The sequence below is a fragment of the Phocoena phocoena genome, chromosome 2, assembly GCF_963924675.1.
Source record: "Phocoena phocoena chromosome 2, mPhoPho1.1, whole genome shotgun sequence".
Classification (NCBI taxonomy): domain Eukaryota; kingdom Metazoa; phylum Chordata; class Mammalia; order Artiodactyla; family Phocoenidae; genus Phocoena; species Phocoena phocoena.
The window spans coordinates 13426618-13438671 of record NC_089220.1 but is presented as its reverse complement, the minus strand read 5'-3'; the positions used below and the strand labels follow the sequence as shown (position 1 = coordinate 13438671).

At 43.0% G+C, this 12054-nt stretch overlaps 1 protein-coding gene across 1 annotated transcript in view; it reads left to right on the top strand.

Moving 5' to 3' along the window:
- KCNK13 (potassium two pore domain channel subfamily K member 13) overlaps positions 1 to 10878 on the top strand; it is a 112129-nt gene extending 101251 nt beyond the window's left edge. The window contains exon 2 of the mRNA XM_065872747.1: positions 9820 to 10878. Within this exon, the coding sequence (XP_065728819.1) occupies positions 9820 to 10712 (893 nt within the window). The 3' untranslated portion in view covers positions 10713 to 10878. The remainder of the gene's footprint in view (positions 1 to 9819) is intronic.
- Positions 10879 to 12054: the final 1176 nt, after the last annotated feature.

Sequence of the window (12054 nt, the reverse complement as noted above, 5' to 3'; positions counted from 1 at the left end):
CTCAAAATCATCTCTGGAAACAGTTGACCACAGGCAACAAGAGTAAAGGAGGGCAGTCTGGATGGAGAACCTGGGTTCAGGCCAAGCCTCCACCACTCATGAAGGTTACCTGGCTTACTGGTGCCTCAGTTTCCTCACCTGTAACACAAAACCTTGGACGTGAAGGCTGTGTAGAGATAGTGTAGTGTGCCTGATGAGACCCTTGACTCTTCCATCATTGGAACCCACTCCACATCCCCCAACCTCCCCCCCAAGAATAATCCATGGGGTCTGCTCTTGCCCCCTTTTTCCTTCCCAATTGAAATTGGAGGGTCTTTTGAAAAAAACACCCACAAACCCCTATGAAACCTCTTTCATCCCACACAAAGAGGCTTAACATTTCTGAATCAAAAACCAAAAAAAAGAACTTTACTGGTGGCACAGTGGTTAAGAATCCGCCTGCCAATGCAGGGGACACGGGTTCGAGCCCTGGTCCAGGAAGATCCCAGATGCCGCGGAGCAACTAAGTTGTGCATCACAACTACTGAGCCTGCGCTCTAGAGCCCGTGAGCCACAACTACTGAAGCCTGAGCGCCTAGAGTCCGTGCTCCGCAACAAGAGAAGCCATCGCGATGAGAAGCCCGCGCACCGCAACGAAGAGTAGCCCCCACTCGTTGCAACTAGAGAAAGCCCGCACGCAGCAAGAGACCCAATGCAGCCAAAAATAAATAAATAATAATTTTAAGAAAAAACAACCCCCCCAAAAAATTCTAAAAATAAATTTTTTTTATTAAAAAATTTTTTTAATAAAAAATTTTTTTAAAGATTATGAAAACATTTATTCAAGTCAAAGTTTGATTTCTCGGTGTATTAACGAGATGAATCAAGAGGAATGCTTCTTCTGGGCAGGTGTTTACCTGCAATCTGAGGAAACATTCCAGAATATTATAACATATTTTTCTCAGTTTAAAGGTAGTAAATGATATAAATCATTAAGAAAGAATTATCACCACCCTGAAATAACCGATTAAAACTTTTGTGTCTTTCCCTTTATTTTGTTTTTTTCTGTGTATGTCTGTGGCAGACATTGACTGTTTTGAGGTCCCTCTCTTCCTCAGGGGCGCTGGTAAACCCTGACCAGTCTAAGAGGAAATCCATTCCTCCTGTAGATAACTGGTTTGAGAAGTGGGTGTGTGACACGGTGCTGCTTAATGGTATACAATGGGAATTTTGCTAGGGGGTTTCTGGAAAGGATTCTCTCCTCCGATAAAGACGTAAACAAGGCAGGAACACAACATGTTCTGACTCTGGACACTGATGTGTGAGGAGGTAACTCCTGAAGCTTTTGGCGTGGAGTGGGGACTAGACGACATGTTGATGGAGCCAGAGCCAGAAAGGTGAAATATTCGAAAGCCATCTAATTAACCGTTCCTGGAGCTGCCCTATCTCCAAATTTCATGTTCTGTGAGATAATATATCCCCTTCATGTTTAAGCTACCCCTACTTATGATTTGCTCTTACTGGCATCCAAAAGCACCCTAAGTGCTACAAATATATATATGTATAAATATATTTTGTAAAGTTTATTCTTTCATCCAACAAATATTTAATGAGGATGTCCCAGGCGTGAGTCATTCCGCAGACACACTTTGGCGCTGCTTTTTTCCACTTAACGTTTTCTCTAGTCATTAAAAATTATTTATACATGTAATTTTTAAATTGAAGCATAGTTGACGTACAATATTATATAAATTACAGGTGTACAATATAGTGATTCACAATTTTTAAAGGTTCTCCATTTATAGTTATTATAGAATATTAGCTGTATTCCCTGTTTATATGTCCTTATAGCTTATTTTGTACATAATATATATATCTTATGTATACAGAATTTTAAAAATTTTATTTTATTGAAGTATAGTTGATTTACAATGTTGTTTTATTTCCGCTGTACAGCAAAGTGATTCAGTTATACATATATATGTATATATTCTATTTCATATTCTTTTCCATTATGGTTTATTACAGGGTATTGAATATAGTTACCTGTGCTATACAGTAGGTCGTTGTTGTTTATACATTTTATATATAAAAGCTTACATCTGCTAATCCCAAACTCCCACTCCATCCCTCCCACATCCCCCTCCCGCTTGGCAACCACAAGTCTGTTCTCTATCATCTGTGAGTCTGTTTTTGTTTTGCAGATAAATGCATTTGTGTCATATTTTAGGTTTCACGTATAAATGATATCATATGGTATTTGTCTTTCTCTTTCTGACTTACTTCACTTAGTATGATAATCTCTAGGTCCATCCATGTTGCTGCAAGTGGCATTATTTCATTCTTTCTGATGGCTGAGTAGTTTTCCATTATTTATATGGACCACATCTTCTTTATCCATTCGTCTGTCAGTGGACACAGGTTGTTTCCATGTCTTGGCTACTGTAAATAGTGCTGCTATGAACATAGGGATGCAGGTATCTTTTCGAATTACAGTTGTGTCCAGATATATGCCCAGGAGTGGGATTGCTGGATCATATGGCAACTCTATTTGTAGTTTTCGGAGGAACCTCCATATTGTTTTCTGTAGTGGTGCACCAATTTACATTCCCACCAACAGTGTAGGAGGGTTCCTTTTTCTTCACGCCCTCTCCAGCACTTATTATTTGTAGACTTTTTTTTTTTAACATCTTTATTGGAGTATAATTGCTTTACAATGGTGTGTTAGTTTCAGCTTTATAACAAAGTGAATCAGTTATACATATACATATGTTCCCATATCTCTTCCCTCTTGCGTCTCCCTCCCTCCCACTCTCCCTATCCCACCCCTCCAGGCGGTCACAAAGCACCCAGCTGATCTCCCTGTGCTATGCGGCTGCTTCCCACTAGCTATGTATTTTACGTTTCGTAGTGTATATATGTCCATGCCACTCTCTCACTGTGTTATTTGTAGACTTTTAATGATGGCCATTCTGACCGGTGTGAGGTGGTACCTCATTGTAGTTTTGATTTGCATTTCTCTAATAATTAGCAATGATGAGCATCTTTTCATGTGCCTATTGGCGATCTGTATGTCTTCTTTGGAGAAAGGTCTATTTAGGTCTTTTTCCCATTTTTTTGACTGGGTTGTTTGTTTTTTTATTCCTGAGTAGTATGAGCTGTTACATTTTGGAAATTAAGCCGTTATTGGTCGCATCATTTGCAATATTTTCTCCCAGTCCGTAGGTTGTCTTTTCATTTTGTTTACCATTGCTGTGCAAAAGCTTATGAGTTTGATTAGGTCCCATTTGTTTATTTTTATTGCCTTGGGAGACTGACCTAAGAAAACATTGGTATGATTTATGTCAGAGAATATTTTGCCTGTGTTCTCTTCTAAGAGTTTTATGGTGTCATGTCTTATATTTAAATCTTTAAGCCATTTTGAGTTTATTTTTGTGTAGGGTGTGACAGTGTGTTCTAACTTCATTGATTTACATGCGGCTTTCCAACTTTCCCAACACCACTTGCTGAAGAGACTGTCTTTTCCCCATTGTATATTCTTTCCTTCTTTGCCAAAGATTAACTGACTGTAGGTGTGTGAGTTTATTTCTGGGCTTTCTATTCTGTTCCATTGATCCCTATGTCTGTTTTTGTGCCAGTACCATGCTGTTTGATTACTGTAGCTTTGCGGTATTGTCTGAAGTCTGGGAGGGTTTTGCCTGCTGCTTTGTTCTTTTTTTCCTCAGGATTGCTTTGGCAATTCTGGGTCTTTTATGGTTCCATATAGATTTTAGGATTATTTGTTTTAGTTCTGTTATGTATGTGTAATTTTAATGGCTTCATTTTAATGGCTACTTTTATTTAGTCCTTGCCCTGTTATCTGACACTTAGGTTGCTAAAGATTTTCATTATTAAAAGTAAAGACAGGGTGACATCACTGTACATAATTAGTCACATTTCTAATACTTTGGGGGATATATTCCTAAAAATAAAATAAACAGAGAGAAAGATATAAATATTTTTTAGATGTCTGATGCATATTCCCAAATTGCTTTCTAGACAGTTTATGCCAATTTGTATGTCCCCATGCAGTGTTTGAAACTTGCTACTGCATCTGAAGTCACTCTCATAATATACATTTTTCCCCAAATGTTTCTGGAAAAAATTATGATTTACGTCTACAGGACACATTTGCCCAACAAGTCAATGGCATAAAAAAAAAAGGGAAGGGAGACTGTTAACAAATGAAAGAGACTTAAAAGATATACTGCATGGACCTTATTAGGATCCTGATTCATACAGATGGTCTGTAAAAATATATTTTTGAGAGACTGAAATATGGACTGGGTATTGGTGTTAAAGAGTTAGTGTTGGGCTTCCCTGGTGGCGCAGTGGTTGAGAGTCCACCTGCCGATGCAGGGGACACGGGTTCGTGCCCCAGTGCGGGAAGATCCCACATGCCTCGGAGCGGCTGGGCCCGTGAGCCATGGCCACTGGGCCTGCGCGTCCGGAGCCTGTGCTCTGCAACGGGAGAGGCCACAGCAGTGAGAGGCCCATGTACCGCAAAAAAAAAAAAGAGTTAGTGTTAATTTTGTTAGGTGTGATAACGACTTAGTGGTTATACTGGGAAAATAAAGCCCTTGTCAGTTACAGGTGCATCATTATTAATGGATGAAATGGCATGCTGTCTGGGATTTACTTTAAAAAATTCCAGCAAATAAAGGGGGTAGGGTGGGATAGGAGAAACATGATTGGCAAGATCTTGACAATTGCTGAAACTGGGAAATGAGGGCTTATTTTAGTAGTCTCTCTACCTCTGTATATATTTGAAAAATATAATGCAAAGCTTTTTGATTTTTCACCTTGACTAATTTTTTGAAAGAATATGTAGTTGACACTATACGCATGAAAGGGTGGGAGACGGTAGACCTATTCTCCTCTCTTCATCGTCTAAGTGAAGGGCTCTTCTGGGGTTGACTGGGATGCTGGCAGTGCCTAATTGCTTCATTCCTGGCCCCAAGGACACCAGGGAGCCCGGTTTGGTCCCAGGAGCACATTAAAACAGATCTGAAATGGCCAAGGGAGCTCAGCCGAAGTAGACTGCCAGGCGAGCTCCCTTGGCCTCCAAACCAAACCTAGATGCCCTTGATCCCCAATCAGCTAGCTCATCTGCTCCCAGACTCAGGGGCTGGACACAAATCAAAAGACTGCAGGCTTGAAGCACAGGAAAGAAACCGTATATTGGAAAGCACCACCTGTGACAATCAGATTCATTTGTGTGCCTATGAAATACAAAGAGACCGAATGCATGGGGTATAACAAGTTTTTTAAACTGATTTAATGGCATCACGCGTTGGGAGAGGCACACATACATTCAGAAATGTAAGTGAAGACTGTAGGGTTTCAGCTTCTGATTCAGCCGATCCCCTGATTTTGGTACCAGATCTGGCAGCTACTACAGTCTGGGTGTCTATGTAAAGCATTAGACGCTTGGTTAATTTCCCTCTCTCAGTTCTACTTACAGTGTGGACACCTGACAGTGGTTTCACTCACTTAGTGTAGGCAGGTGGAAAGATCACAAGCCTGGGAGACAAGATAAACCTAGGTTCTAACTCTGGCTTTACTTTACACCTGTACACCCGGGAGCGGGCCTGGGTATTAGGAGTCAGTGATACCTGGCAGAGGGCAGGCCTTTGATAATGCCTGCGTCCTTTTCCTCCACTAAGGAGGACCCTGAGGCTTATTATTCCCAATCCAAGGGATCCGTAATGCTCAGTATTATGGGACTCTAAAAAGTGGGAGACTTTCTATGAAAAAGCCTGCATTATTAGCTGACACACTGTTAAGCTCTGAGAGTAGTAAAAGCCATGGCAACACCTCTAACTGCAAATATTAGGAAGCTGTCTCCTGTTGCGTCTATGAATAACACCGCTTGTGCCATCTTCTGTCATTTTTGCTGATTGAAAAGATGGTAGTGATCAAGCAAATAGTGTAGGTAATGGAAAGTCACAGGTTTAGGGAGGGTGGGAGGGAGGGAGACGCAAGAGGGAAGAGATATGGGGACATATGTACATGTATAACTGATTCACTTTGTTATAAAGCAGGAACTAACATACCATTGTAAAGCAATTATACTCCAATAAAGATGTGAAAAAAAAAGTCACAGGTTATCCTTTCTTTCATAAAATTGAATGTTTTAAAACCAACCAAACAAGATAGAATATAGAGAGTTTAAATCCCTGGAACGTGTTGCAAAATCACTAGAAGTCTCAGTCATTGGAAAACAATCAGCTTATCAAGCTTGTCAGCTGGCTTCAGCAACACGTCTACATGGAACCCAGTCATTCATCCCAAGTGAGGCTGCATTTGGGACCCTGAAGCCAGGATAGCACCACTGTGACTTTACTTTGGCCCTTGACTCACTCTGCCTTGTTTTGTAGACAGCAGTTTATCTGTCGCAGCCTGGATGATGGGCTCCTGGAGGCCGAGGACCTTGTCCAGGCCATCATTGTCTGGCCCAGACACCTAGTGCTGCCCCTGACCTTAACAGATGCTCAGTAAATAATTGTTCTTACCTTTGACTGAGAGCTACTCATTACTCCTGCTTCTCTGCTCTCCAAGAGGAAAATCATTAAGTTCCTTCTGGGATCAGAGGAAGATTTTGTAAAAGAAAACATTTGCCCACTTGAGTCTTGCGTTACACAAGAAAGCTCTCTGATTGTTGGCAAATGCCTCCCCTCACTCCTCCACATATACACCTGTTGTTACCTCTGGGCCTTCCCTTTTTTTAAATATATTTTTTAATTTAAGAAATACAGCTCAAAAAGTGAGTTGCCCTGTTGAATTGTTTTTTGTTGTTATTGTTTTTTATTGGGATATAGTTGCTTTACAATGTTGTGTTAGTTTCCACCGCACAACAAAGTGAATCAGCTGTATGTATACATATATCCCCTCCCTCTTGGACCTCCCTCCCACCCCACCCCCCATCCCACCCAACTAGGTCACTGCAGAGGACCCAGCTGAGCTCCCTGTGCTATATAGCAGGTTCCCACTAGCTATCTGTTTCACTCATGGTAGTGTATATATTGTCAATCTCAGTCTCCAAATTCATCCCATCCCCTCTTCCCCTCCGCGTCCACATGTTCATTCTCTATGTCTGTGTCTCTATTCCTGTCCTGCAAATAGGTTCATATGTACCATTTTTCTAGATTCCACATATATGCATTAATATACAGTATTTGTTTTTCTCTTTCTGACTTACTTCATTCTGTATGACAGACTCCAGGTCCATCCACGTCTCTACAAATGACCCAATTTCGTTCCTTTTTATGGCTGAGTAATATTCCATTGTATATATGTACCACAACTTCTTTATCCATTCGTCTGTCGATGGGCATTTAGGTTGCTTCCATGACCTGGCTCTTGTAAATAGTGCTGCAATGAACATTGGGGTGCATGTGTCTTTTTGAATTATGGTTTTCTCAGGGTATATTGGGCCTTCCCTATTTTCAATAACTTTATCCTTTTTTTGGAATGTTGTTGAGTCAATAAATGACTGCAGATAAACGTTTCTTCTTTTTCCTGCGTGTTGCCTCAGTTCTGTTTCAATGAAGACAGCCACAATACTCTGCTAGCCTTACAGCTTTGGGGCAAGGGCTCCAGCTTTCATTTTTATATCTTCTTAGTGCAGAAGCATTCACAAGCTTTACTGGTTTCAGGAATTCACTGAGCCAGAGGAGGTTCCCCCCGCAGCCCTAAGTGATCAGGAACTAATCACTCCACACCTTGGTCACTCCTCCATGTTCTTCAGACTGGGTAGAAAAAGACACTGCTCTCAGCCCAGTCCTTAAACTCAGTAAGTTTTTTCTTAATTCTCCACTACTTCAACCGCCTCATTGCAACTCAAGCTTGGGGATAAGAATTAAAGTTACTAACAAGAGAAAAGACAGCAAAGAGAGAATTTCCTTACATCATAATGAAGATATCTAACAAATGAAACCTACACTGTCAAGAGTCACTAAAGGCCTTTAATTTTCAAAACAAGAGTTCCCAGAGAAGAGATGATGGTCTGACTTTCTCTCTACCATTAAAGGGCCAGGACTGTAACTCCCAGTGGAATTATTCCCTGCCCCTCGCTCCTTCCTTACCTGATCACCCATTCCACTCCATGCCAACCAGCTAAAAAGCAATCAATATCTTCCTGCAGGCTCTTGGCTATATAGTGTTAATTTCCTACCCTAGATAGACCCTTGTATGCTGAGAAAGGAAAATTGAATTTACTTGGAAAACTAAATGGTAACACAGTATGCACACCTAGGTGTTTGGGAAAGGTGGCCCATTGACTCCACATGAGGAAGCAGGAAGTCATAATCCCAGAAGTTCACGAATCGCGAGGTCTGATCTGACCACGTCCCAGGATGCACTGGGAGGCAGCCACGGGCTGAGCTGTGGCAGCAAAGAAAAGTGTTGGCTTGATGATAGCAGGGTGTTATCAGGAAAGAGGATAATGGGTGAATCCTAGAGATCCCAATGATGCGGCCTCGGTTAGGAAACTGAGCTTGATAATAAAGAAAAAATACAAAGAAGGAGGTTTGACTTGAATAAAAAATCTGAACCCAGGGTGGCATGATGAGTACTTATTTTTCAGATGGTGTTTATTTTCAGAAGGACTTTGATGCCCATCCCCTCAAACAAATCAGACTCCTCATGTTTACTGAATCATTTGCTTGGAAGAATTTCGTGTCCCTCACAGTGGGCTGAAGATTAGTGCCCCTGAGTGAGAAACACTGAGTGTATTTTTCTTCCGTTTCTCCTTTTTCTTAGTGATGTCCACTGTCCTACAGTTGGTATCCTTACTATCATATCTGTGTGTAGGGGTAGAAAGGTCAAGAAAGTCAAAACTGTGAACAGTAAGAGACAAAGGCAAGAGAGACTTTTTATATGTTATCAAACTATAACAACTAACACGTCAGCTACCACTCCCAAAGCATGAGAGTTTTGTTTAAAGGTGGGAAAATCTTGAGCAAATTGTTCATTTCCGTATATGCTGGCATGTGCTGTTTCTCTGCCTGAAACATCACCACCACCACGCACACACACACACATCTACACACGCACACGCACACACACATACACACACATATACACCCGCACGCACACGTGCACCCTCCTTGCCTTGCCTAACTCCTCTTTAGCTTTAGGTTCTTCTCCCTGTTTAGTCTTCCTAGACTCCAAGTCTGAGATGGGTTTCCCTCTTAATAGCTCCCATAAGACCCTGAACATTCTCCAGCACCACGCTTATCACACCACTGATCACATAACATAGTAATCACTTCACTACATTAGAGCTCCATGAAGGCAGAGACCAGATCTATCTTCCTCCACAGTTCTATCCCCCATTCCTGGAATGGCAGCCAATAAGTCTTTATAGAGTAAGTGAATTCTGTAAGACTTTTCTTTGTATGAGCCTTCGTTTATCTCTCTGAACAATGTCTGTTAAGTATGGTCGTTCAGGTCATCTACTGTGTGAGGACATCTCTAGCAGAATCGGGAGGGGAGGCTGAAATCCAGCCCGCATTCTCGTCACCAAGCCACTGTGACTGGTGGTATCCACTCAGAGGAAGAGGTACCTTTTTCTGATTTGCACTGTGGCACCATATGGGCTTTGAGCAGCCCAGCTCTGAACAACACTTAGTGTCTTCAAAAGCAAGTCAGAATTCTCCCTCTCCTTCCTAGAAAGGCTAGGACAGAGTGCTTTTACAAAACTGTTTCTTCAGGTCCTTTGCCAGCCATCAAAGCCAAGACTGCCCCCATTCACGGCAGAGATCACCCTCACTCTCCTCTGATTTTTGTCTCCTGCAGGGTTTGGGATGACGACTCCAGCAACAGTAGAAGGAAAAATCTTTCTGATCTTTTATGGTCTCCTCGGGTGCTCCAGCACCATCTTGTTCTTCAACCTCTTCCTGGAGCGCCTGATCACCGTCATCGCCTGCATCATGAAATTGTGCCACCAGCAGCAGCTCCAGAGGCGGGGGGCCTTGCCCCAGCAGAGCCTGAAGAACCCGGGGAAGGGTGAGGTGGACAGCTTGGCTGGCTGGAAGCCCTCCGTGTACTATGTCATGCTGATCCTGTGCATGGCCTCCCTCCTCATCTCCTGCTGCGCGTCCGCCATGTACACCTCCGTGGAAGGATGGAGCTACTTCGACGCACTCTACTTCTGCTTTGTGGCTTTCAGCACCATTGGCTTTGGGGACCTCGTCAGCAGCCAGAACGCCCGGTATGCTAGCCAGGGCCTCTACCGCTTCGCCAACTTCGTCTTCATCCTCATGGGCGTCTGCTGCATCTATTCCTTGTTCAATGTCATCTCCATCCTCATTAAACAGTCCGTGAACTGGATCCTGAGGAAGGTGGATGGCGGGTGCTGCCAACAATGCCAGAGAAGACTCTTGCAGTCCCGGAGGAACGTGGTGATGCCAGGCACTGTCCAGAACCGGTGCAACATCTCCATAGAAACGGATGGAGTCATAGAGAGTGACACGGATGGGCGGCGTCTCTCCGGTGAGATGATCTCCATGAAGGACTTCTTGGCGGCCAACAAGGTCTCACTAGCCATCCTCCAGAAGCAGCTGTCCGAAACGGCCAATGGCTGCCCCCACCAGACCAGCACTCTGTCGCTGGACGATGAATTCTCAGGGGGGATAGGAGCCTTTGCAATAATGAACAACAGGCTGGCAGAGACCGCTGGGGACAGGTAGGGGCAAGGAGAGTATGGACAGCGAGGGTACTGCCACCCAACTCAGCTCTGTGCCCTGGCTGGGTTCATTCTGTTCCTTCTAGCCTGGAGCCCAGCTTGAGAAATCTCATCTTCTTGTCTCCAGCCACTTCCCAGAGCTGCGGGAACCTGCAGCCTTGATGCCTTTCTCCTTATCTTTATTCTTTAAGTCTGAATTCAGTCTTTTAAAAATGAACCACAAAAGCAGTCTAAGACATCGTATTGTCTTCTTTACCCACCTTGCTCCAGGGCTTTAACTGCCTAAGAGAGGGAGGGCTTCCTTAAGCCTTGATCTCCTGCTGCTCTATTCTTCATTTGGAAATAAAAATCCTGAAGATCCTGACTTTCCCCTGGAACTCTGAACAGCTGAATTCACTGCCTCTCTTAGTCCCGTCAACAAAGGGAGGGTGGGAACTGTTTGAGAATGTGACTGGGCTTTCTTTTTGCTGGGCTTCCTTCTAGGCAGATTCATCCATGGGGCCATGGCTAGGGAAAGCATCTGTTCCTCTTTATAGCTGCTTCTCAATTTTTGTTTTTCTTTTCTTTTGTTTTTAAGCTCTTAACGCTTGACTAAGGTGTCTGTGGGACCTCAGTGTGGTAAGAAAAGAAAATTCAGCTTCAGGCCTTTAAACTGAGGCATGGTAGTGGGAAGACTCGCTCTTGTCACTAAAGAATAGAGCTTAACACGTTAAACTCTATTCTTAACACGTTAAGCTCTGTTGAATGGATCCTTTGAATGGTCCCAGAGCCCACTTCATTTTTACCAGGGTTTGGGGCCCATTGCAAAGATAATGGCTGACTATTTATTCAAATCGAAAGTTTAATAAATCCTCATTTTATTAACGAAGATTACACGAGTGCTCATTGAGGGCATTGCGGGGAGGGTGCCTAATTAGACAGGCACTTATTGTGCTCAGAGAAAAAGGAAACAGGAAGTTAACTTCTAGGAATGCAGACATCATCTTGGATTCTTGGCTGGAGAAACATTCTAGACCAGATAATGAAACTTGCCTTCTCTTGTCTAATCCGTTTCAGTTCTGCCTTGTGGTATTGTAACAAGTCGAATTACATAACCTCCCATGTTGTTAAAGCGGTCCATGCTAGGAACAAGAGCTGTTGATCTTCTACGTCTACGCAGGAGAGAAGATTTGGGGGGATGAGAGCAGAGTTCATAAGAGATAGCTGCACTTTTTATAAGAATGGTGTCCAAAAGGCACTTTCAGAAATGAGGAAGAAAGATGGGCGCCATAAAGAAGACAAAGCAGAAAAGCTCTGCCCAGTGAAACTGAGCTGTTGAGCAGAAAGCATCAGGCTGGGAGGACCCT